This window comes from Trichomycterus rosablanca, chromosome 11 (genome assembly GCF_030014385.1).
Source record: "Trichomycterus rosablanca isolate fTriRos1 chromosome 11, fTriRos1.hap1, whole genome shotgun sequence".
Classification (NCBI taxonomy): Eukaryota; Metazoa; Chordata; class Actinopteri; order Siluriformes; family Trichomycteridae; genus Trichomycterus; species Trichomycterus rosablanca.
In genome coordinates this window covers 9,114,525-9,140,928 of record NC_085998.1, presented here as the reverse complement: position 1 = coordinate 9,140,928, position 26,404 = coordinate 9,114,525, and the positions used below count along the sequence as shown (strand labels likewise).

The 26,404-nt window shown below is 40.5% G+C and overlaps 1 protein-coding gene across 1 annotated transcript in view; it reads right to left on the bottom strand.

Annotated features, from left to right (window-relative positions):
- Positions 1–26,147, bottom strand: part of yap1 (Yes1 associated transcriptional regulator) — a 53,081-nt gene extending 26,934 nt beyond the window's left edge. The window contains exons 1-2 of the mRNA XM_063005130.1: positions 25,540–26,147; positions 21,417–21,649 (exon numbers count right to left, since the gene is read on the bottom strand). Coding sequence (XP_062861200.1) covers positions 21,417–21,649; positions 25,540–25,740 — 434 coding nt within the window. The 5' untranslated portion in view covers positions 25,741–26,147. The remainder of the gene's footprint in view (positions 1–21,416; positions 21,650–25,539) is intronic.
- Between the last annotated feature and the right edge of the window lie 257 nt (positions 26,148–26,404).

Genomic DNA, 26,404 nt, shown 5'->3' with positions numbered 1-26,404 from the left:
CGAAGGGATGTTCGACTGATGCCACTCTCCAGTGACATGCGGCGAGTGCTACGCTGTGGGCTCTTGCTGAATGAAGCTAGGACAGCCACTGATGTTTCTTCATTAGTGACAGTTTTCATGCGTCCACATTTTGGCAAATCCAACACTGAACCAGTTTCACGAAACTTGGCAAGCAGTTTGCTAACTGTAGCATGGGAGATGGGTGGTCTCGTAGGGTGTCTTGCATTGAAATCTGCTGCAATGACCCGGGTACTGCGTTCACCAGACATCAACACAATTTCTATCCGCTCCTCACGTGTTAACCTCTGCGACATGTCAATGGCTGTAAACAAAGAGAAGCTTGTAAATAACTCATGAAAGAATAAAGTTACGTTAAAACCAAGCACACCATTGTTTTTCTTGTGAAATTCTCAATAAGTTTGATGTGTCACATGACCCTCTTCCCATTGAAAAAACTAAAGTTGGATCCAAAATGGCCGACTTCAAAATGGCCGCCATGGTCACCACCCATCTTGAAAAGTTTTCCCCCTCCCATATACTAATGTGCCACAAACAGGAAGTTATTATCACCAACCATTCCCATTTTATTTAGGTGTATCCATATAAATGGCCCACCCTGTATATACAGGGGTTGGACAATAGGGTTGGGCGGTATGACGATATTACCGTATACCGCGGTATTCAAAAATGGTGATGGTATTCAAAAATGGTGACGGTATTTTTTAAATGTGAAGCGCCGAATTTCTGCTTCAGGTTTACCTTGAAAACTGAGACTTTAGGACATACGCGCATCCACAGTGAGGGAGGGGTGGGAGGGGTAGGCGGTTGGAGCTCGCTGATTGGCTGTGGGGTGCTTACTGGTCATAACACAGAGAGACGAGTGAAGAGCCACACTGGTTAGCGTTAGCTGTGAGCTAACAAGCAGAAACTGAAAAACGGCTCGTCTTTTAATTTTTCAAAATCAACATTTTTTATCAGTTCAACCGGAAATGAACACAAGCGCGTGCATGCGCGGACATGTACTTATTTACTAAATATATCTTCAGTGTAAATCGAGCACAAGTGTTGAGAAAAAGGAACAAACAGTAATAATAACGTTACGCCCAATCCGCTGTTCTGACTCTTGTCTGCCATAGATTTTCCTGCCTATGTAAGAACTATTTTTTCCTAAATAAAAGCGCTATATTAAGAAAAAAGAACGTCTCACCTGTCGTGTAATGTAATTATAAAATATATTGTGGGTGACATACCAGAGTTCAAAAGAGGACAAATTGTTGGTGCACGTCTTGCTGGCGCATCTGTGACCAAGACAGCAAGTCTTTGTGATGTATCAAGAGCCACGGTATCCAGGGTAATGTCAGCATACCACCAAGAAGGACAAACCACATCCAACAGGATTAACTGTGGACGCAAGAGGAAGCTGTCTGAAAGGGATGTTCGGGTGCTAACCCGGATTTTATCCAAAAAACATAAAACCACGGCTGCCCAAATCACGGCAGAATTAAATGTGCACCTCAACTCTCCTGTTTCCACCAGAACTGTCCGTCGGGAGCTCCACAGGGTCAATATACACGGCCGGGCTGCTATAGCCAAACCTTTGGTCACTCGTGCCAATGCCAAACGTCGGTTTCAATGGTGCAAGGAGCGCAAATCTTGGGCTGTGGACAATGTGAAACATGTATTGTTCTCTGATGAGTCCACCTTTACTGTTTTCCCCACATCCGGGAGAGTTACGGTGTGGAGAAGCCCCAAAGAAGCGTACCACCCAGACTGTTGCATGCCCAGAGTGAAGCATGGGGGTGGATCAGTGATGGTTTGGGCTGCCATATCATGGCATTCCCTTGGCCCAATACTTGTGCTAGATTGGCGCGTCACTGCCAAGGACTACCGAACCATTCTGGAGGACCATGTGCATCCAATGGTTCAAACATTGTATCCTGAAGGCGGTGCCGTGTATCAGGATGACAATGCACCAATACACACAGCAAGACTGGTGAAAAATTGGTTTGATGAACATGAAAGTGAAGTTGAACATCTCCCATGGCCTGCACAGTCACCAGATCTAAATATTATTGAGCCACTTTGGGGTGTTTTGGAGAAGCGAGTCAGGAAACGTTTTCCTCCACCAGCATCACGTAGTGACCTGGCCACTATCCTGCAAGAAGAATGGCTTAAAATCCCTCTGACTACTGTGCAGGACTTGTATATGTCATTTCCAAGACCAATTGACGCTGTATTGGCCGCAAAAGGAGGCCCTACACCATACTAATAAATTATTGTGGTCTAAAACCAGGTGTTTCAGTTTCATTGTCCAACCCCTGTATATACAGTGTATCACAGAAGTGAGTACACCCCTCACATTTCTGCAGATATTTAAGTATATCTTTTCATGGGACAACACTGACAAAATGACACTTTGACACAATGAAAAGTAGTCTGTGTGCAGCTTATATAACAGTGTAAATTTATTCTTCCCTCAAAATAACTCAATATACAGCCATTAATGTCTAAACCACTGGTAACAAAAGTGAGTACACCCCTTATTGAAAGTTCCTGAAGTGTCAATATTTTGTGTGGCCACCATTATTTCCCAGAACTGCCTTAACTCTCCTGGGCATGGAGTTTACCAGAGCTTCACAGGTTGCCACTGGAATGCTTTTCCACTCCTCCATGACGACATCACGGAGCTGGCGGATATTCGAGACTTTGCGCTCCTCCACCTTCCGCTTGAGGATGCCCCAAAGATGTTCTATTGGGTTTAGGTCTGGAGACATGCTTGGCCAGTCCATCACCTTTACCCTCAGCCTCTTCAATAAAGCAGTGGTCGTCTTAGAGGTGTGTTTGGGGTCATTATCATGCTGGAACACTGCCCTGCGACCCAGTTTCCGGAGGGAGGGGATCATGCTCTGCTTCAGTATTTCACAGTACATATTGGAGTTCATGTGTCCCTCAATGAAATGTAACTCCCCAACACCTGCTGCACTCATGCAGCCCCAGACCATGGCATTCCCACCACCATGCTTGACTGTAGGCATGACACACTTATCTTTGTACTCCTCACCTGATTGCCGCCACACATGCTTGAGACCATCTGAACCAAACAAATTAATCTTGGTCTCATCAGACCATAGGACATGGTTCCAGTAATCCATGTCCTTTGTTGACATGTCTTCAGCAAACTGTTTGCGGGCTTTCTTGTGTAGAGACTTCAGAAGAGGCTTCCTTCTGGGGTGACAGCCATGCAGACCAATTTGATGTAGTGTGCGGCGTATGGTCTGAGCACTGACAGGCTGACCCCCCACCTTTTCAATCTCTGCAGCAATGCTGACAGCACTCCTGCGCCTATCTTTCAAAGACAGCAGTTGGATGTGACGCTGAGCATGTGCACTCAGCTTCTTTGGACAACCAACGCGAGGTCTGTTCTGAGTGGATCCTGCTCTTTTAAAACGCTGGATGATCTTGGCCACTGTGCTGCAGCTCAGTTTCAGGGTGTTGGCAATCTTCTTGTAGCCTTGGCCATCTTCATGTAGCGCAACAATTCGTCTTTTAAGATCCTCAGAGAGTTATTTGCAATGAGGTGCCATGTTGGAACTTTCAGTGACCAGTATGAGAGAGTGTGAGAGCTGTACTACTAAATTGAACACACCTGCTCCCTATGCACACCTGAGACCTAGTAACACTAACAAATCACATGACATTTTGGAGGGAAAATGACAAGCAGTGCTCAATTTGGACATTTAGGGGTGTAATCTCTTAGGGGTGTACTCACTTTTGTTGCCGGTGGTTTAGACATTAATGGCTGTATATTGAGTTATTTTGAGGGAAGAATAAATTTACACTGTTATATAAGCTGCACACAGACTACTTTTCATTGTGTCAAAGTGTCATTTTGTCAGTGTTGTCCCATGAAAAGATATACTTAAATATCTGCAGAAATGTGAGGGGTGTACTCACTTTTGTGATACACTGTATATATATATATATATATATATATATATATATATATATATATATATATATATATATATATATATATATATATATATAGAAGCACATTCTAACTCCTCAATCTATAAAAGCGCTAGAATCTTCTAATCAAATGTGTTTAATTAAACCAGATCGTTTCTGCAGTAAGAAGCTGAGCTCAGCCTGTGTGGCAGCGAGGGAAGCATTTCTAATTATTGCTTTGTTGGGACTTGCAGCTCGATTAAGATGGAAGGCTAATAGAGGAATAGGGCTCCCTGGCAGGCCAGGCCCATCTCATTCAGGCGGGGTCACGCCTAGGGCTCTTCCCAGCTGGCTCTTTCTGTCGCTGCCTGCATCGACACACTGAAGTGTCAGCCCATTGAACGATCTGGCGCCGCTTTTCCAAAGCTTTCACCTGACAGACAAAAGCTCAGACAGAGCTACGACCACGAAAAGGGCTCAACGCTATTCACATCCATCCCCCGCTTTCACCTCCGCTTCTACTGGTACCGTTTGAAGGGTTTTGACATTGAAAAATACAGAAGGTTGTGGTGGGATTTGATCTTTTCTCACTTTGCCCTGCAAGATTAATTATTAGCAAAAGTTCCCACTCTGTTCTCACTGCGAGGTCCAGCGGGACACTGAATAATCATTACTACCACTTGGTATCCAAACGTTGCTCGTGTTTCCTTCAGCGGGAAGCCTTGGTCCAAGATATTTGTGTAAAATACACATTATTTACCAGTTTAGCTGGTTAGTTCATTTTGTGCTAGCTTACAGGCCACGGAGACCATGGTTTTACAATTATAGGTTTTGTTCTTTTGACACAACTGTTTGCAAACTTGCTAGCTGAGCAAGCTAAACTAAGGTTAATGTTAGCTTGCCCATCTAATCTTGCTCATTTAGCATTAGAAGTTCATTTACAACTGTACAACTGTGCTGTTTTTAAAGCTCCAATATTGATTATGATCTTACAAAGCAGTGAGAATATCAAATGGTGATCATTAAATACATTTTCTTAACACACTTGTATCCCAATATTCATTTTCTTAGATCTACTAGCGTAACATTGGAGCCACATTTACCACATTAACAAAGCATTTCCATTAAACTAGCCAGAAGGCCAAAAAGCTTAGAATGGTTAACATGGCTGGTCTTTGTTGGTTATTATTTTGATGACTTATCTGCTTGATTAGCATAACCAGCCAAACAGGTGGACCAGCATTACCTAGCCAAACAGGTTTTACTTAAATTGAGTCTTGTACTTTAAAAATCTTCAAAAAATAATGCTATCGTTTTAATTATTTAATTACTGCCACTAGATTTTGTTTTGTTTGTTTATTAGGATTTTAACGTCATGTTTTACACTTTGGTTACATTCATGACAGGAACGGTAGTTACTCATTACACAAGGTTCATCATTTCACAAGTTTATATCGAACACAGTCATGGACAATTTAGTGTCTCCAATTCACCTCACTTGCATGTCTTTGGACTGTGGGAGGAAACCGGAGGACCCAGAGGAAACCCACATGGGCACGGGGAGAACATGAAAACTCCACACAGAAAGGACCCAGACTGCCCCACGTGGGGATCAAACCCAGGATTGTTTTATTATTAATTGAGATTTTTTTGTAATTAAACATTATAAGTATTACATTTGTATGTTTTCAAACTTAAAAAAAAAAAGTTTACCTTCTGTTTAAATCAGTTTATATTTAAGTTACATGTAAGTTAAGAGATTTGTGAATCCAGGGTTTAAACGTCAGTGGTGCTATTTGCCGGTTGGGCATCTGCACAGACGTGATTGGTTAACGGCTGACAGTGGAAGATGGCCAAAAAAGCCTCGACATTGGGAGGTGCACTTGTTAGTGTGCTCTCAGTACCAATCCCAGGCCCAGACAAAACACAAAGAGTTTGCGACAGGAAGCCTATCCAAGGTTTGGTATTCAAACAAAATCCGCTGTGGCAACACATAAATACGGGAGCAGCCACAAAAGGTTCTCAGGACAACATTTGGACAGGACAACTTTTTTATTTTATTGTTTGTTTAATGCAAATACATGATTTTTAATATGCTGTTTTAGTTTCAATTTTCATCAATTACAATACATTGTAGATAAAGCCCAATGTACTGTACATCCCATCAATGTATAAATCACACAAAACTATGTGGGTTGTCTGTGCAAATGTCACAAACGCAAACAAAACTGTTAAAAAATCGATTAGCCACTAAGTGACATCATAGGTCATTAAATATAAAGTTACTTTCTCTATAAACAAACCAGCACAAAAAGATCATTACATCACATAATATGGTGTCCCAAATTCTCTGAGGTAAATCCCAGTGCTTTAGTAATGAACAAAGAGAGTAAGTGAAGTAAAGAAATGGTAAATGAGTATCAAACCGTAAGAAAGTACGTCAGTCAGAAAAACAGACAGCGAGTCTGACTCAGCACTTCGCCCCCCTTCACTACACCACCAATTTTAAGCCCCCTTGTTTATGCTTTGCTGATCAAAGGAGCTGCCAGATCCTCCCCTAATCCTCCCACCAGCCTACCCCCAACCTCATACACACAGAGCCAGGAAAACAGCCCGGCCTGTTGCAGATGAGGCCGAGCAGGGGCCTCTTGAGGAGGGTCTAGGGGGAGGGATGAGCATCGAAGAGGAAAAAGAAAAGAAGAAAACAGCAAGCGCGGAAGCAATTCCTCATAACTGCACAAGCTGAATGGATCGCTGTGGTCCTGTTACACTCTGTATCACCCTGAACAGCCCCCCCCAACACCACCACCACCACCACCACCTCCACCACCTCCACCACCTCTTCAGCAACTGCTGGAAACTCTGACAGAGGAAGGGAAGAGGGAGGAAGGGTTACTGAGTGTGTGTGTTAGTTTTAATTGGTGTACAGGATGTTGTGTGTTGAGTTCGGCTCTCTTGGGTTTCAGGGTAAGAGTAGAAGCGGGCGGACTCAAATTCGCACAGGTGGCCTTTATTACTGCGAGGTCACACTAGCTTTTTGTCAGGAAAATTTGTCAAATTTAATTGTATTTCTTTCAGTGAAACTTGCAGGGAATACTGAGTCTTTGTTACAAATAAAGTAGATAACCAAACCTTGTCAAGTTCAACTTGGTAAATTTGGATAATTGAATAATTGCAAAATAATGGAACATTTACTTCTAATGAAGTAAAATAAAAAAATCTTGGCTGAAACTTTAATTTATTTATTTATTTATTTATTTTAGTTAATTAATTATTTTCTGGGTAGTACTTTAAATATAACAGTAATAATTGTTATATATTATTTGTTATTTGTTAATTATTTATTAATTGTTAAATATTAGTGTTAAGTCTTCTAAGACGTTTTCTAAGAACTTTTCTTTATAAGTTGCTGTTTAAACTTTCCATCATGGTCGCTGCTGTGTAGAACTTCATTGTTGTACTGCTGTATATGGGGCGTTCCAGCAGCGTGCACTTTATGGTTAGTGTGGTGTTATACATCTAACATTTTGTTCCTTTTTTCCTTTGATTAGATGCACATGTCTTTCTTTTGTTTTGTTTTTTTTGTTATGCATTTTCTCCCCATTTTCCTCCTGATTTAGCACACTCAATTTTATCTTCCGCTGCTGAGAGATACCAGATTGCATCCAAGGAGAGCACGTCGCTGTACACGCCTCTTCCAAAACGTGTACGGCCCTCCTCTTCTCGCCCGTGCTTCCTGCACAGGTGTCTCTCCCGCCAATCAGGGTCCTTACACAGCATATGAAGAGTCACCCTGCAGATACGAAGGCCAATTAGTATCTGCTGCAGGCACTGCCAATTATGCCTGCCAAATGGCACCCAGCTGACCGGTGGCAACACTGAGTTTCGAACCGAGGAGTTCAGAAACTCGGTGCTGGTGTGCTAGCGGAATATCCCGCTGCGCCACCTGGGCGCCTATGTGTAAGTCTTTTTGTCCAATCCCACATCTTGTGTACTGAAACCATAAAAAACCATTTTTTATATAGTATAATATAGTATACATTTTTGTATTACAGTAATAGAAAATACACAGTTCTATTTATTTTTTTAATTTATTTTTTGTTGAAAATAATTACAATGCTATTATTTGTCCTCTAGCTTGTTGGTTTGGCGAAAAACTATTAATTAAATGAGATTTACTTTCAGTACAAAAACAGCTGTAAAGTGGGCAGCCACTGTTAAGCTCTATATCACAACTAGGTGCAAAACTGCACACGCTAAATCTCATTCCTGTACCCGTACACCCCCTCAGACAGGAAAGGTTCCACACTAGATGTCTAAACCACTGTCTCTGGAGCGCCGACAGGCCCAGACTGAGGCCCTCACAGGGACTATGAAGTACAACATACTCGACTCCCTGAACTCAGCAACCGTCTAATTCTGGCTTTCCAAAATGACATAATTCACAAACTCGGCCTTCGGTTCTTTTTCTCTTTTGGATACAGTTACAATATGGTGTTTCAGGCCAAACCCCGAATCAGACTAATAAGAGACTGAAAAACAAAACGTCCTCCTCACCCTCACTACACAATGTGTTATTGTACTCCAAAGCACAGTGCAAGGACCAGGCCAAAAACCTCATCATTGCTTCACTCTGTTCTCCTACTCATGCTGTTTTTCCCTCGTATTTGCAGACAGAACCCCTACACCGGTCCTTCCCGGAGCTTGGGAAAGTACCGGGAAATGGGAGGCAACCTGGATCCTATCCAACAAAAACAATGAAGACACGTGGATGTATAGAAGTGCTTATCGTGCTTTCTAAGCTTCTTGAATCAGGGCGCCCTGCTCTTTCCTAGACAACCCTGGTTATTTTTAACACTTGTTTACACTTAGCAGAGTCTTGTGTGTGGTGGCAGTATGAAGATGTACATAGCCAGAGGATCCCCTTTGATGTTCAAAAACTGTAAGAAGTCGATGTGGACTGTTAGTCAATGAGCAGTCAGTTACGGTCATGTGTGAGATCATACAGTGCAAGCCAACATCTATGGCAACAGTATCAAGTGCTGTCCAAGAACATTAGACACCAAATCAACAACCCTTGGAGATCCACCAGCTAGGGCAGAGATGCCTCCAGTCCTGATGGGCCACAGTGCAGCTTAGCTTTCTACTTCATTTAACCCCCTTGGAGGCTGGGATTAGATTCGAACTTTATAAAGTGCACGGCCAAAAAGCTGCCATGGAGTGTAACAGTTTATACTAATGCGCATTTGCATATTTTTGCAATCAGCGATTAAAGCTCGCCTGATTTCACCAGGGTGGCAAATTAGATGCCATGTGTTATCTGTACTACCATATAGCTGCAAATCAGAATAATTTAAGATTCTGACTTTGACTGAGAGGTGCATTTCTGATCTTTAAATTGGACTATTGATATTAATGTGTAGCTTTCTTCTGTTCTAATTCAGTTTTCACTGACTGCCTGTTAATCTGGTCTTTGTAGTCCAAGCAGAATGTTTGACCTTTAAAGCCCTACATGTTTTTGCTCATGTGTATCTTGCTGATCTTCTAAAGCAGTATAGCCCAGTCATTCACCTTATTCAGCCATAGCCATAGATCATGTATGATCTGTAGTATTTCATTATAGATTTTAATTAATTAACAATTTGAAATTATTTTATTAATATGCCTAAGCAAAAACATCTGTTTATGTAAAGCACTTTAAGGTTTTGAACTCAAAATAATACACTAATTTAATATGTAAGCATTTCTTAATGACTGTATTATGGCACAGTGAATTGTAATGGCATTTAATTATGAGGTGCCCAATCCTAGCTGGCATATCAAGAATAGGTGCCTGGTTTTTGACGTAGGCCTTGAAATGAGCAAATAGGAGATGGAAAGAGTGCTCTGACCCCTCGACTGTCTCAGATTGGAGTGCAAACGGAGCTGTAAAAGAGAACAAACCCTGGAGAGCAGTACTACTCGATGGGGGAAAGGGGGTCCTCTCTTTCAGGATCTCTCTCCGGCTGTCATCACCATGGACTTTGCTGAGGAAATCAGTAAGCTGAGGGAGCTCTAGGGGATTGTGGGGGTAGTGAGCTCACAGGACTGGGACTGGACCCACCCAGGCACTAAACACAGCTCTGATTGATGGGCCAATTATCAGGATCCTGTTTATTGTGCTGCTATTTATAACAGAAAGGGGTGAAAGCAGTCGGGGCAGTTGGAGTGGGGGGTATTGCAGACTCCTCACAGCTTGCTAGGAGCTTCACCTAGATACTTTTACCCACAGAAATATACAATAAAAATAAGCATAAATTAAATGTGACAAAGCACACAAATGGCGATGACTCGCCATGCTGTCATTTCTACACCTCCTTCCATGTTAGTCCAAGTTAATAAATCACTTTTAATCCTCAGCCGTTGGTGACTCATGATTATCTACACTGGCCCAATTCTGACCTCTAGGACTGTGCGTTCTAATTCCGCTCAGCCGTGCATGTCAGCAGAAAAGAACGGAGCAGGTCATAGCCATCACGGAGCCTCTGGTTTCTTCAAGCTGTTGAGAAGCCTCCACCTACAAAGAGTCTTTGAGGAACAAGGTTTTCCTCTTCCTAACACTTGAGTGAGTAAAGCACCGAAGATCTGGGGTTTCCATCAGCAGGACATCATCAGGAGAGATTACCAGGTGACCCCCTGACCCCTGCCAAATGTAGGCTCCTCTTTGAAGGAGGCTCACATCTCACACACAGCTAAACACAAGTAATAGAGCAAAGAGAGATGGAGGAATGCAAAGAGACAGACTCAATACAGGTGAGAGGATTACATGAACCAGAAATCGAAGGCTAAGTTTGGTGTGATTTGCCATGACACAGTTACTTATCCAAATCCAAAACAATGCAAACCAATTTCTGTACGTGTTCATTTTTTGGAAGTAATGACACTCAATAAAATAAAATATGGACGTTGAAAGTGCTGACAATTTAATACCGTATGACCTTTTGTATTGTATTTTTTCCTTCAGACAAAATAGAACATTCCAGATTTTGTGTTGTACTCTAATTTTAGAAACTAAATATTTCTACTAGCTGGTACAGAGGGTGCTGCACAACAACATGGATCCCAGTGACCCGGGTTAGCTCCTTGTCCCGGACACAGTGTGCAGTTCTAACAAGATAATGGTGTTGTGGTGCCAGTTAGCTGGTGGCCAGTCTAAGATTTTGTTGACACTTGTCCCATTTGCAGTGACAACCCCACACGCCCTTATTTAGCCTATCACATAAGTGCTCTCCAAATGGAGAGAAGTGCAGATGGTTTAACACTCAGTAACCAACCACAGTGCAGACCTCCCAACATGCTCATGCAACATTTGGCTCCTAGCTAATGAATAACTAAGAGTAAGACATAAAATCAGTGCACTTAATTAAATTAATTTAACAACAATCTGACAGTGTAATTTCTGTGGATTTATACTTTACAGTTTTATTGGTATAAGGGGTGTAGATGAGCAAGCATTGGACTAAAATTCTAAGAATTAATAATAGTGAGTGATTTTGAGGGGTATAAAAGCAAAGTAGTCACGCTTTGGGTCCAAACCAAATTGATCTGTCAAATGACATGGAAAAACTGAGACAAATGTGTCTTTTTATTTCACTTTATCCATGTCTTAGTTGCACACAGGGGTGTTACTATACTACTTGTTGAGCTGGGGCACACACAGTTTTAAGAGGTCAGAGTCGTACCTCTCTGCCTGCCAGCCGTCATGGGGCACAAATGTCCACCTTGTTAAAAGCCTGGTAAAAATGCCTGTTACTCTGCCATGGATGAGAAATAAGGAACAAATGAACTAAATATTAATTACATAATTTTTTTGTTGGTGCAGTTTCTTGAACAAATAAAAACTGAAACCGTCTGTTCAGTTTTGCACCAGCATTTGACAAACCTGTATCCACATTTCACTCCCAAACATGTTCATGGGGTTCCTAATTTAACACACTGTCTGTAATATAAGTGCCTACTGAAACATACAGCTATGAGCTATCTATACTACGTCTACTGCGTGGCTGGCTTACTTGTACATATTTATATACACCGATTAGCCATAACATTAAAACCACCTCCTTGTTTCTACACTCACTGTCCACTTTATCAGCTCCACTTACAATATAGAAGCACTTTGTAGTTCAACAATTACTGACTGTAGTCCATCTGTTTTTCTGCATGCTTTGTTAGCCCTTTTTCATGCTGTTCTTCAATGGTCAGGACTCTCCCAGGACCACCACAGAGCAGGTATTATTTGGGTGATGGATCATTCTCAGAACTGCAGTGTTACTGACGTGGTGATGGTGTGTTAGTGTGTGTTGTGCTGGTATGAGTGGATAAGACACAGCAATGCTGCTGGAGTTTTTAAACATCTCACTGTCACTGCTGGACTGAGAATAGTCCACCAACCAAAAATATATCCAGCCAACTGCGCCCCGTGGGCAGCGTCCTGTGACCACTGATGAAGGTCTAGAAGATGACCAACTCAAACAGCAGCAATAGACGAGCGATCGTCTCTGACTTTACATCTACAAGGTGGACCAACTAGGTAAGAGTGTCTAATAGAGTGGACCAGAGTGGACATGGTATTTAAAAACTCCAGCAGCGCTGCTGTGTCTGATCCACTCATACCAGCACAACACACACTAACACACCACCACCATGTCAGTGTCACTGCAGTGCTCAGAATGATCCACCATCTAAATAATACCTGCTCTGTGGTGGTCCTGTGAGGGTCCTGACCATTGAAGAACAGGGTGAAAGCAGGCTAAAAAAAGTATGTAGAGAAACAGATGGACTACAGTCAGTAATTGTAAAACTACAAAGTGCTTCTATATGGTAAGTGGAGCTGATAAGATGGACAGTGAGTGTAGAAACAAGGAGGTGGTTTTAATGTTATGGTTGATCAGTGTCCGCTGGTGTATACAAAAAAGAAAAGTAACCGGCTCTAACTGAAAGCATTAGCCAATAAAGCTTTTGGAAAGATCGTGTAGTATTATGGGAAATGTAGTACCTAACATAGTAGTAGCATGCAGTATTGTGTAGCATGTCCTGTAGTACTGCTCAGCAATTTAGGATATTACAGCAAGTTGTATGAGTTTTTCTTATTGACAAAAAACAGGTAATTTGGCAAGTGGTTGACAAATAAAATGTAATTACATAATTAAACCCACAGTTTTTAAAGTACGATCTTCCAGGCAAATATTTTTATACCTACTATTCAACCTGCAGAACCTGTAATATAATCTTTTTTTGCGATAACGCTTAACTCTCATATAATTAAAATGCTCTCGGACTAAAACGTGTTTTAAAGTTAATGTAATTACTGAGCAGTTATCTTAGTACATTGTTGTGTTATACAAGAAACAATCTAGTGCTTATGCAAGCTCAAATTAATCACTAAGCAATTATCTTAAAGCGTTATACAGTATTACACAAGAAACAGTGTAGTGTTTTAGCAAGCTTATGAATTAAAGTGATTTTAATATAACATTAAAAAATATTACAATGTTTATAGTAACTCACACGCTCCCTTTTTTTTTTACCTCTGCAAACCTGTATATCTGCTGCTACCATGCTAACCCAATTGTGCTGTGTTCAACTAAAGGTTGAAATTTTTTTTACTTTTAATTGAATTTTAACCAAGAGAAAAGAAGAAACTGGAAATTTCTGCTCAGGCCGTTCAAAATTAAGAGTAAATTAACATGGTTTCCCATATAGCCAACAAAAATAAAGTACCAGTAGCATTATACTAACATTTAAACAATATATCTATTTATAAACTTTTGCTGCTGAGACAAAACTAAAACCAAGCTTCAGTGGAAGCATCCACATCTTCCCACTTTGTAGTTTAAAAGTGCGGAGGTCGTAAATGAAGTAAATGCGAGCCAGACCATTTGTGATAAAGCTCTAATAACATAGCTGGACCTACAGATCTTCCTAGCAGGGGATCCTTCATACAACGTCCCAACCGTTTCTCAATTTGCAGGTTTTGCAGCCTTTTAAATGAGCAAAAGTCCAAATGTTAACGACTGTGTGAGGAAATAAGGGGGCCATTTTGAGTTTTATGGAGCCTGTGGTCCACAGCCTTGGTGGCCTAATGGTTTAGAGATCACCGAGTCGTGCTAATTAAAACTTAAGAGTGGTGTCTTTCTCACCTACTTGACGGAAAGGGACTTGACCTGAGACCACAGCTCACAACACTCACAACTGAGATTTATGGATGATTCTAGCAAAGAAACCAATCAACGTCTCCGTAACGACACATTAAGAAACTAAAAACACACCAGCCCTTTACAAAGGAAAAGGAGGGCTTCATCCAGGGTTTATTCAGCCACAGTCATGAATCTTGGGAAAGTTCAACATTTACTCACTGTTTAATGTCTCAGGTCTACTACTACTTTTAAAGGAGATAACCTGATTACATTTGTCTTAAAACGTTAAAGCTTTATGTCAGCAATATTATGCAAGCAAGACTATTTTGCTTATTTAAATACAATTAGCCTTGAAATAAAATTAACCCCCTCATAACCAACATTCTAAAGCATTTTAATTCTTATAAAAGCAAAAGTGCAAATTGTTATCGATTTTCTTCATGCATTGAAATGCATTCATTCCTGTAGCATATAATTTGTGACACAGTTACAAGTTATGAAAACTGTTGACAAGTAAATTATCATTACACCATTAGTCGGGATCTTTTACTTTTGTGCCTTTGACTGTTTATGGTTAGACCTAAATGTAGAGATGCAAAAATCTTACATTGAACAAAACACAACTGCACTTAAAAAGTAATCAAAACATTGATTTTTAAAGTTTAGTTCCAGCTTAAATATCAGGTCAGGATTAAATTGCTAATGCAACGTAACTAGAAAAAAAGACTATTCTTTATTCAGTAGTTCCCGACTTGGTCAATTTTTTTTCCCTAATTTGATCACATTAAGAAGACGTTACCTAAGCTTCTACTGTGAGAACTGCTCTATTTCAACATAAAACAACAGAAAATACATTTTTAAATGTTTGTTACATTTTCTAATCATTTCACTGGTGTTGCTATTTAATCACGTCTTGGATCTCGCAGTTGAAAATCGTCCCCCAGGAGCTCATTAGCAATTTATCTGAATCTTTTATCTTTTTCATATGGTTACGCAGAGACTAGAAACGTTTACGCCACTTTTTGGCCGTGTTTAGAGATTCGCCTCGGGGCATGAGGTTGCATAAGGTGCACTTTTGTGGGCTGATTAAAAGCAGAACATTTTCAGGGTGGGGGTGATGGAGCGAAACCGATTCCCATCATAGAGGACCGCTCTGGCTTTAATAAGACAACGGAAGACCTGATTAGTCCCTCTATTTGGCCACAGTCTCTAAATTAGGGTCCTTCATTAGTTTATGACCCTGGCCTGAGCACTTCTGCCCTGGGAAGGCCTTTTCCCCTCTGTTTTTGGGGTGGGTATAAGGGGTGTGGGACCCCCACCCAGTATGCTCTAAACAGGCAGGCGAGAACTAAACAAGGCGACCCCCTGCCCCCCGTTATAAATCAAAGCTCACGGCAAACTGCTGGGGGAAAAGAGGGGGAAAAAGGGATAGGTCAACACACCATGTTGACCTTTTCCCACCCTTCTCTTCAATGGGGTTTATAATGAAAGCTGGCAGACAAGACGGGCGAGGGGGAAAGACTGAAGGGGAGAAGAATGGAAACAGATAATCCACTTCCACTTATCTCTTTTAAGCAAACAGATAAGCAATGTGACGGTTGATTATTATGTTTTCTTTAATCTTACAATCCAATGTTCATGAGTTTCTGATTGGCTTCTACGACAAATCTAAAGTTAACATCTTACTATGATATAGTTGTCAACAAGTTGAGACTGAAATTTGGCATTTGAAAAATAAATTCTATTTTAATGCAGTCAGCATTAAAGTCCTGCTTACTTCTAAAGGAGGTTTTAGAATGAACAGAACACCTTTATTTGTCATATATACATATACAGACATACAGTACAACGAAATTCTTTCTTCACATATCCCAGTTTGTTTTGAAGCTGGGGTCAGAGCACAGGGTCAGCCATCGCAGGGTGCCCCTGGAACAGAGAGGGTTCAGGGTCTTGCTCGCATGGCAGAGCTGAGATTCGAATTCTCAACCATTTAGTTGATTGCCCAACGCTCTACTCACTAGACTACCACTGTCTACCACGTTTTGCCAATGTTATGAATGAATGTTATGAAATTTTTCTAATTAATTTGAGGTACAAATATGGGCCTTGATGAACACAGAGTTTGTAGACCTTTGGCTGTCAACTTTTTTAAGTTGATTGCTAGTGTTTAGTGCTAACAAAAAAAAGTAATATGTTTTGAAGCAGTAAGCCTTTAGCTGTACCTGAAAATGTTCCGATTAAGTTAAAAAACACAACTGCTAAAGGTAGTTAAGCAAGCTAATCCTCCAAAACACAATGTCTTTTTTAGAATAAATAATGTATAGCCTGATAAGAAGTGCTTAATTATTTAGCTCTACTGTGTTGCAAGACTAAGTGTCTATGTAGCAATCAGCAATTTACTTTTTTACAATTTCAGTCTTGACTAATGTCAAGTATGAACATGTATTTTCCAGCCTAGTAATTGCAATTAAAATTTGAATGACATTTATAGGGTAGATGCTTTTTGACTTTTGTCAAGGTTGTTATTTATGCTAGGCATTAAATAAGTCATGGAGGACTGGCGATAGAAAATAGCTTTCATTTAATTTTATGTTTGAAAACATTAGTTTGTAACTTCAGCTGATAAAAAAATATAGTATGACTTCAACTTTTGCATCACGTACTGGTAAACGAGCACACGAACAAGCATTACGCTTGAAGAAACTTTGACCTTTCAGCTAATGACCAGTGCATGAAGTCTAAATTTGGTCGGCTTACATGTTGCTCCACTGGCATCTGCAGAGCTGAATAATCGTTATTGTTCCACTCAATAAAATAAACAAAAGCCTCAGAAACAGACTCTTTCTCTTTCTCTCAGTCATACTTTCATTCGTTCTGTGTTGAATGATTCAGACTGTGTTGATGCTGCGTCATGACTTCATCACAAACTAAACGTCCATTCATGCTAAAGCGGAAATCTTGCGGTCCGTATCAGAGTCACTAAAGCTGCGTGACTCACACGAGGCCAAGCCACAAATAGAGCTGCTGCTGCTGAATAGTGGTAAACATCAAAGGACAGCAGGCACTCATAAAGACTTATAATCGCTCTCTCTACTGCCATCTCTGAACCTCTCTGAGTGAGCTGAGAGTGAGACTAGAGCACACTGCAACAGGTCGACTAGGTCTCTGAACACCCCACCGGATCCATACACTCCCTATTAATAAACTGAAGAGGGTGTTTTGGCTTTACACATAAGGCTGTTTAAATTCAGCAAACTCGAGGCCTAGACTTTGATCTTTAAAGTTTTAGTAAAACCATGTGGACTCTGGTGGACTGAAATCAAACCTTTATGGTGAGCCTGAACACAATATTTAGTTTTATAAGAGATAGCACTCAATAAAGTGTGCTGTATGAGAGCATATAAGAGAGGTGGAGATAAAAACAAAGCAGATTTCTGTTTCCTCCACCAAGTCTGTTATTTCTTTATAAAAGGACAGTCAAATGATGTTCTCAGTGATACCATGGCTGCTTTCCAACATTTATAATTTAAGATTTTTGTGATGCTTTGGTGGTGCACCAGTCTAACACGCCAGCCCACCACTGTGGAAAGTTTTAACTCTTCAGTTTGAGTTTCAATGATGCTACCAGCCTGACTGGGTGCTTAACAGACACAACTAGACATGTCTGAACAAGAGAAAATTGAATAGTGACTCCTGTTGTCTAGTTGAGGTGCCAGCATGATCAGTGAAGGTACACATAGAGAAGTGTGACTCTTTAGATGCTCTACAGCTCTCTCTGAGAACCCAACCCTGGCTGGTATAAAGGAGCAACAGGAAACTAGTTTGTGCTAGTCTGTAGCCCAGAGTGGGGGTGGTGAAAGCGGCAGAGAGACTGTATTGGTGAATTGTAAATATTAAATATATAAAAATAAAAAAGACATATTGCAATTTATTGCAAACACTATATTTCAATAAATAACATAGCTGCTGTTTTGGTTGCAAACCTTAATGCTTAGTCAAACACCAAGATTTTTGCCATACAGGCAACCTCCTTTAAGTAGCATAATACATACAGTGCACCTAAAAATATCTATTTAAAACCGTTTTCGGTCAATGAGCACCAATCTCTAACTACAATACTATCTGTTCTGTTACACATGACTTTATTTATTTAGCTTGATTGAGGTCAGATGGGTACGAAAACCTGACATATTTGTTTACAAACCAAATGGACGTCCTGTGGGAAAGTGGAGCAAAACATACTTGAGGTCAACAGCAAACAGAGCTAAAGAAACAACAGCTTCCATCTTTCTTGAATCCTGAACAAAAGGAGGGGACAGGGCAAGGGGGGTATACGAGAGGGTCGGTTTGGCTTGGCTCAGCTCTGTGACGCTAACTTGTGTATTCAGACGTCGAAAGAGACAGTGTATAGATCAAACAATGCCCACACACAGACAGGGGACTCCCCGAGTGTAAGGGTGTGTTTGGGGTGGCGTTTAGACAGAGAGGGGAGTGTTATTGATAAGACACTTTAAAAATGATTGACCAAAACCATATTAAGACACTTGGGTTATTACTTATTGTCTGATGAATTAGAATTAAGGGACATTACAGGAACTGCTTTGCCATTCTAACCTCAAAAGTGGTGATGACTTTCGATGCAGAAATTTTAGCGTCAAGCCTAATGCTTCATATTCTACATCTCATCTTGACACAGACTATATTTACACAAGAGGTTCCTTAATCAGAACGCTGGAAAAGATGATGTAACCATGATTTTATATTTCATATAAATAATATTTCATAGTTTGTGCCTTTTACTGGGTTAGCCTAGCTTACTAGCAACTTGTACAAAATAACAAAGAAGATAGTGCACCAGCAAAGTGTGTGTTGCAGTGCAGCCTCTAGCTTTTTGATAGTTCTTGAAATGCATCTAAGCATCCAGAAATTCCCTATGGGTTTTCCTCCAGACTTCCAGGCAGAAAACTACTGCTTCATGTACCATTTACCAGGTGCAGTAAAAAAAAACCTATTAATAAGGGCACAGGGCTCCGGGTATAGTAATAAATCCCTAACAAGGTATTAGAAAGCCATGCCACAAAGTTAAATGACATTAGACACCCTTTAACCAAATGAAAAATCTAATTTCAGTATTAATTACTACAGAACTACTAACTTTACAACAATTAGGGGCTTTTTCTCTTTACTGATTCTCCAGGTTTCTGCTGTGAATGCATTGGTTGTTAATACAGAGGTACTTTCAAAAAATGAAAGCACACATCCACTCTTTACTCCAGTCTAGCCATCTATACTGTATGGACAGTGTCATCAATGGACAGCGGTAATCTAGTGGGTTATGCTTTGGAAGAGTGTGAGTTTGAATCTTGGTTTGCCATGCAGTCACTGTTTGGGCTTGAGCAAGGCCCTTAACCCTCGCAGGTCCCAAAGCGCAGAACAATTTCTGGGATATGCGGAAGAAACACTTTATTGTACTGTGCATGTGTTTATGTATATATGACAAATATTTATTTATTAGGATTTTAACGTCCGGTTTTACACACTTTGGTTCCATTAATGACAGAAACAGTAGTTACTCATTACACAAGGTTCATCAGTCCACAAGGTTATATCAAAGACAGTCATGGACAATTTAGTATCTCCAATTCACCTCACTTGCATGTCTTTGGACTGTAGGAGGAAACCGGAGCACCCAAAGTAAACCCATGCAGACACGGGGAGAACATGCAAACTCCACACAGAAAGGACCCGGACCACCCCACCTGGGGATCAAACCCAGGACCTTCTTGCTGTGAGGCGACAGTGCTACCCACTGAGCCACCGTGCTGCTCTATATGACAAATAAAGGCATTAAATCTGCCATAGATTATTATTACATTTTGGATGTTTGGATGACTACATTTAAATGAATACATTTATAATTACGGCATTTACCAGACGCTTTTATCTAAAGCAACCAACAACCGTGTCAAAACTTAATGCAAGCAATTAAAGATTAAAGATCTTGCTCAGGGGGCAACAGCTTCACTTTGGCAGTATGTGGATTGAACCAGCAACCTTATGACCATCAGTGGTCCAGTACTTTTACCATTGCCAGATAATGTAAGCTAAAAACAAAATTTAATTGTCACTAGTGCTTGGTAGACTCAGGGCTCATATTTATGTACCATATTTGGAAACTGACCCTTTAAGCCTGCTTATTGTCTGATGCATTCGTTCTTGGGAAATTTTCTGACAGAGCCGAGTTGTGTTGCCCCCTTCCTGTCCCTCTTTTGCACCACTTTTTTCCACAGAACGTCTCCAAATGAAGCAGATGTTCTCCAGATGTTTCTGCTCCAAACATCTGGCTTCAAAGGTTTTCCTTTGTATCCCAGTAAATCTGAGCCTAATTATGTACGGCTAGTCAGATCCGAGGCCAATTTTAAAAGCCCAGATAAGTTTTACGTGAAAAATGATTTGAACAAAGCCAACGTCACATGACAATGATGTGTAAAATACACCCATCCTAAAACGGTAATGGATGCCATAGCAACAAACACCAAAGCTAAAACTAGGCATCAGTTTTTTAAACTAAAGACGAATCTCTGCTCAGATCCACGTTTAGAGTGGACGAGGTTCTGAAATGGGGCAGATGAGTTTAGCAGGCCTGCGCTGTTCTGCACTCACTCTTCCTGGCTACACTGCTCTTTTGTTCCCCTCTGAAACATGATCCGCTCCCCTCCACACACACCATGTGCCTCAGCGCTCAGTCTATCAGTACTGATCGGACCAATCGCAGTGTGGCGGTGTGTTTACAAAGATTAGACGAGAGCAGCTCACTGGAAGCAGTTTGTGGATTCCAGCTAACAGTCACACAACTTACTGTGGATCAGAACTCCACACGTTAGCATGTACTCTTCATCACCTGTGTACCAACAAAGTTTTGTACAGGAACATGCTGGGTGGTCCAGTCTACTTGACCAGACTCTATTGCACTGAACTGGCAGTATTTTTTGCACATCACAAGCCGCAATCACATTGTGCTGCAAATATGGAAAAAGCTGCAACAAAACCTACAACAATACAGACTGGATGCTGCCTCACTTGTAGTGACTCTGTTGGCAGATGCTTTTATCCTACATCTCCTGAGCTATGATTTAATGTTTGCAAAAAAATAAAACCTTGTGTTCTCTTCATATATTCAGTAAAAATGTACCATAAAAAGCCTAACCTATGCAAATGTATCCCGAATAACAAATCCTAAATAACCACACACCAAAGTAAAGACTGAATAAAATAATACCATAAAACACTCACTTAAGGAAGTATCTCTGGCCTGAAGGAGTTTTGGCCATTTCCCATCCTGGAGGTAGAGGCACATCGTCAGAAATCTCAAATGAAGGCTGGCGGAGATGCTGTGGGGCACCCGGTGGGGCCAGACCAGTCAGAGTACTAATAGCGACTGCGCCCTGCTGTAGGGAGGCGGGCGAGGAGTGCGCTCGGACGTGCTGATGGGTGATGGCGCCAGCAGAGCCTGCATCGGTGCTAGCCTAGATTGATCACAAAAATACACACTCAGAACTGCACGCGATCTACCAGCTACCAGATTGTGGACTTTATTCATAAGAGTAGATAATAAAGGGAACAGTTTTGCAAGACGTCAAGGTGGCTTTTGTGGAGTACAAAAGAAGAGATTAATAGAAGTATATGTACATTGAAGAGCAACAAGATTCCTCAGGGACCTGGGTTGGGGCAGTGGTAGCCTAGTGAGTAGAGCTTTGGGCTATCAGTTGGAAGGCTTGAACTGGAATCCCGGCTCTGCCATACAGACACTGTTGAATATTGAGCAAGACCCTAAACCCTCTCGTTATCAAGGGGTACGGTACAATGGCTAATGCTGCGATTTTACCCTAACTTCCAAACAAGCCAGGATATGCGGGGAAAAATTACTTATTGTACTGCACATGTGTATCAGTATATGACAAATAAAGGCATTTCATCTACCAAAGATTGTCTATGAGGACAGCTGGTTTTTCTCCAGTTAAAAACTCACAAAAACTCTGGACCAACATAAAATCCTTCCAGAATGAGGTGCTCAGTAAAAATGAATGACAAAACATACATAATAAATAGTGTACTGTAGAATATAATCTAAAGATTATATAATTAGATATACAACATGCATAAAAACTATATTGATTTGTATTTTGATTGGTGGGTGATGTTTAAATTAATGACATTGTTGGTCATTACATTTACACCACTTAGCAAATGTTTTTATTCAAAGCAACATACAATTAAGACTGAATGCAATTCGAGTAACTGACGGTTAAGAGCCCTGCTCAGGGGCCCAACAGTGACAACTATTTACATGAAATCTTCAAGACAAATACAGTAAGAAATAATCAGCCTTAACATGGCACTATGATCATGTTTTGGTCCATAACTTTTGCCAGTAAATTTTTCATTTCTAAAAACTCTAAAATCCTCACTGAATCTTTAATGGGATTAAAGTCAGAGGACTTTAATCTAAGACTTAAACTAAGTCTACGTCATGCAATTACTTTCAACTTGGTTGAAGGAACCAGTCACTGTCTTCTAAAAATGACATACAAATATTCTCTCTAGATTATACTTCTTGGCTGATAGGAGTAAATAATCCTCTAATATGTAATGTCTTAGTTTAATTTCCACAGAAGCCCCATATTATAATACTGGGTCTGGTGTTTTTGACATTATTCAAAGAAGTTTAGGAGCTTCAAAACCAATGGCAAGATCTTTTATCATAAAACCAGTTGCAATTTTAAGGATAACCCTTTTCCTGCTGGATTTTCCCCTTTTATGTCCTAATCCTCAATTGTGAATCTGCTGCCGCTAGTATAACCCCCGCAATCTGATTGTTTGGATGCCCAGCCAGGTTGGTGGCTCTGCTGATATTCAAAATTGAGAGTTTGAACACTGCTGAACTTGCAAAACTTGAAGAATCAGTGACTGAAGGCAAGATATCGAACCTAAGTCCCCATGACCCATGTTACAGTGCAACACCCATTAGCTTATTTTTGGTTTTTCACATACATATTTTATGTCATTTTGCTTTTATTTCGTTCACATGAAACTATAAACTGGTTTGAATGTGATGTTACACATAAAATATACAAATATATTAAAATACATGTCATGTATTTTTTTTCCTTCAAAGTTGTACAATTAGGAATAAAGAGGATAAATCTGGAAGTTCAGGCTTTCTGCTTCAGTAGGAGTAGGACAGGAAATACAAGAGGCCTGACTTGGGGAAGCTCACAGGATCTGTGGCTGAGTCCAAAAACATCTTCCCATCGGAAACCTAGTGCACTATGTAGGGTGTTCACATTGTCATTCCCTTGTATTTGTAGGGAGCTTATGCAGGAACTAAGGAGCTGTTTGGAAATAAAACACAGGAGAGCTGCGCATGCGCTGGCAGAAGAAGGACTTGTAACAAGAGTTCTCTTTCGTGGTTATTAAAATTCATAATTATTTAATGTGCTTGCTAAATCTAAGTTGGGAAATTGAGTAAAAGACTTTATGAAGCTTTTTAAGTAAGTATTACATAGACTTTCTTGCAAAAGCAAAGCAAACATCTTTCAATTTTTACTAGAACAAGATAAAAGAGAGTAAAGTTTTGTTTCCTACTTTAACTGGTAGTGACTGGATCATATGAGTGTGATTTATTAAAGTCTGATGCAGTACAGCAACACAGCTGTTAAAGTGGATGCCACATAGCAACATAGGTCCCGTGGATCTTGGTTTGATCCCAACTTCTGGTCACTGTCTATGACTGTTACGTTTCCCTGTGTCTGGGTGGATTTCCGCTGGGTATTTTTTTAACCTCCCATAAGTCTGCAACCCTAAAACCTTTCCTTGGAGTAAGAGGTGTTGAGTTTAAAGATTTTACAAGAAAAACAAACACATAAACCAGTGGTAATTTAAATATTAGCTCTTTTAAAAGAGCTTCTTCAACTGAAAAAGTTATTTCTACTTTTTACTGAAATAAACTTAAGAAAGACAATCATTTAAAGTGGTTCTTACAAAAGTTCCTCAAAAACAACAACTCAAACATTTGTGGGTGCAAATTTTTTTTAAAGAATGCAGGGAACAGTAATGTGCAAAGTTGCAGTAATTGTTTGTGGCTGTAGTTTACAACCATTAGAAAGAACGCTTCCTTTAGTTATCATTAGACGTTTCCTAGTTCTCCTAAAAAGTATTCTCCTAAAGTTTTGTTGCTCCAAAATGTTTTGAGCCTCATATAGTTACTAAAAACATTAAGTATTCCAGCTTGTTTGGAAGCTGGGGTCAGAGCACAAAGTCAGCCATCATAGGGCCAGTGATAGCTCAGTGGTTAAGGTACTGGACTAGTAAACAAAAGGTTGCCGGTTCAAGTCCCACCACCACCAAGTTGCCACTGTTGGGTCCCTGAGCAAGGCCCTTAACCCTCAATTGCTCATTGTGTTCAGCTCATTGTGTAAGTCGCTTTGGATAAAAGCGTCTGCTGCTAAATGTAAAATGTAAATATGGCACCCCTGGAGCAGAGCAAGGGTTCAGGGCCTTACTCAAGGGCCCAACAGTGGCTGCATGGCAGAGCTGGGATTCAAACTCTCAAACTTTATTAGCCCAAGCTCTACCCGCTAGCCTAGCACTGTTTCCTTAATGGGAAAGATTTCTAAATCAGTACTCCCTTGGACCTTTCTACTGTAGGTCAACGCAGAAAGAAACACAGTAACAACATAAAGAGACAGACCTGTACCTCAATATATTTTGTAGATGTAGTTTGAACTGCTGGAAACGTAAAGCTCCTCGGTAATTATTTGTATCGTTTCTGGTTTTAGGTGGAATCATGCCTAAGGTTGTCTGTTCCATTAAAATGGTTTCAGTGGTTACAAAATCATAATCATAGACTTCTTGTTGACTACCAACTGGTTCCCCAGAGGGCGAAAACAAGTATGAACTTAGTGCTAGCTGAAAGCTTTCTCAAAAGAAGTGTGTATTCAGATGTACTTCTAAAAAGAAAAGTTTCTTGATGGTTTATTAAATGATTGTGTACAAACTTTCATACAGTAACCCTCAAACTTGAGGGTTGAGATTGAAAATCTTTATCCAGCCATTAATAACTTGTTTCCAGATTAAATGACTTAACTTTGTGGATTTGTGTACCTGGATTATTAAGCATGCATCAAGACATTTATAAGTTAGTTTTATGTTGGAAAACCTCAAGTTTTAAAAAGTTTTTATTTTTATTTTTGTGCTGTTTGCTACATAAGGGCTTTAAATGTTTCTCTAGAGCAAAATCAAACTGATAATTTAGCTGGGACGCAACAGTGGCATTAGAACAGTTTTATCACAAGAGAAAAGAATAAAGAAATGTTAGGGGTAATAATAATGTGTGCATTAGATGTAAGTTAGTTACCTGTCTGGAGTGTGATTTTGGTTCCGGTGGTTTGAAGAAGGAGTCTGGAAGCTTTCTCATCCTCATGGGTACTGATGGGGGCAAAGTGGCACTTTTGGGGTTCATCACGGCGTTAAAGAGCGCCTCCAGATCTGTCTCCGAGTCTCCCCGGACATGGACCACCTGGTGTCCGGCTGGAGGGTTATGCTGGCTGGGATCCATAGCTTCAAACAACCAAGAACAGCAAAAAACTTCCAAAAAAAAGGAAAAAGGGAAAAAAGCACAAGACCAACACTAACCCAGGAACAATCAGTTAACTGAGAGACGCTCAAAGACGCGTCAACTGCGCGTAATTCCAAAATGCATGAAGCAGGTCACGGTCGCGTCTATCCCAAAAGCAGAGGAACTTCACTATCCAATGAAGAACAAGTTTGCGCTTGGCCAGGACGCACTAACGGGAGTGAAAACACGCATATCTCACCAACTTTCCCCAACCTCTCTGCTTCTTTAAATAAAACTTTAAAAAGTTCTGCAGCTTTTCCACAAAGTTCAGTAAAAACTTCGGAGCGACATTCGCAAATCAGGCGCAAACTGTTGATCCACACAAGCGAAAATCACTGCACATTCACTCCAACTTTTTTTCACTGAACCTCTGTAGAAACTTTTAGGGCAGGACATCAAACTTTTTTTTACACCACGTGACCAGTGACTCATATTGGGCGGAGATTTAAAAAAGAGGGAGGGTCTTATTCCAAATCACACCGCACTCTGAAATGTAAACCTGCACTGCAGGTGCACTGCAGGATCTACACTACATCATTATTCATTCATTCATTCATTAACTCATTCATTCATCCAGTCATTCAGTCAGTGGCGGCTCCTGCCA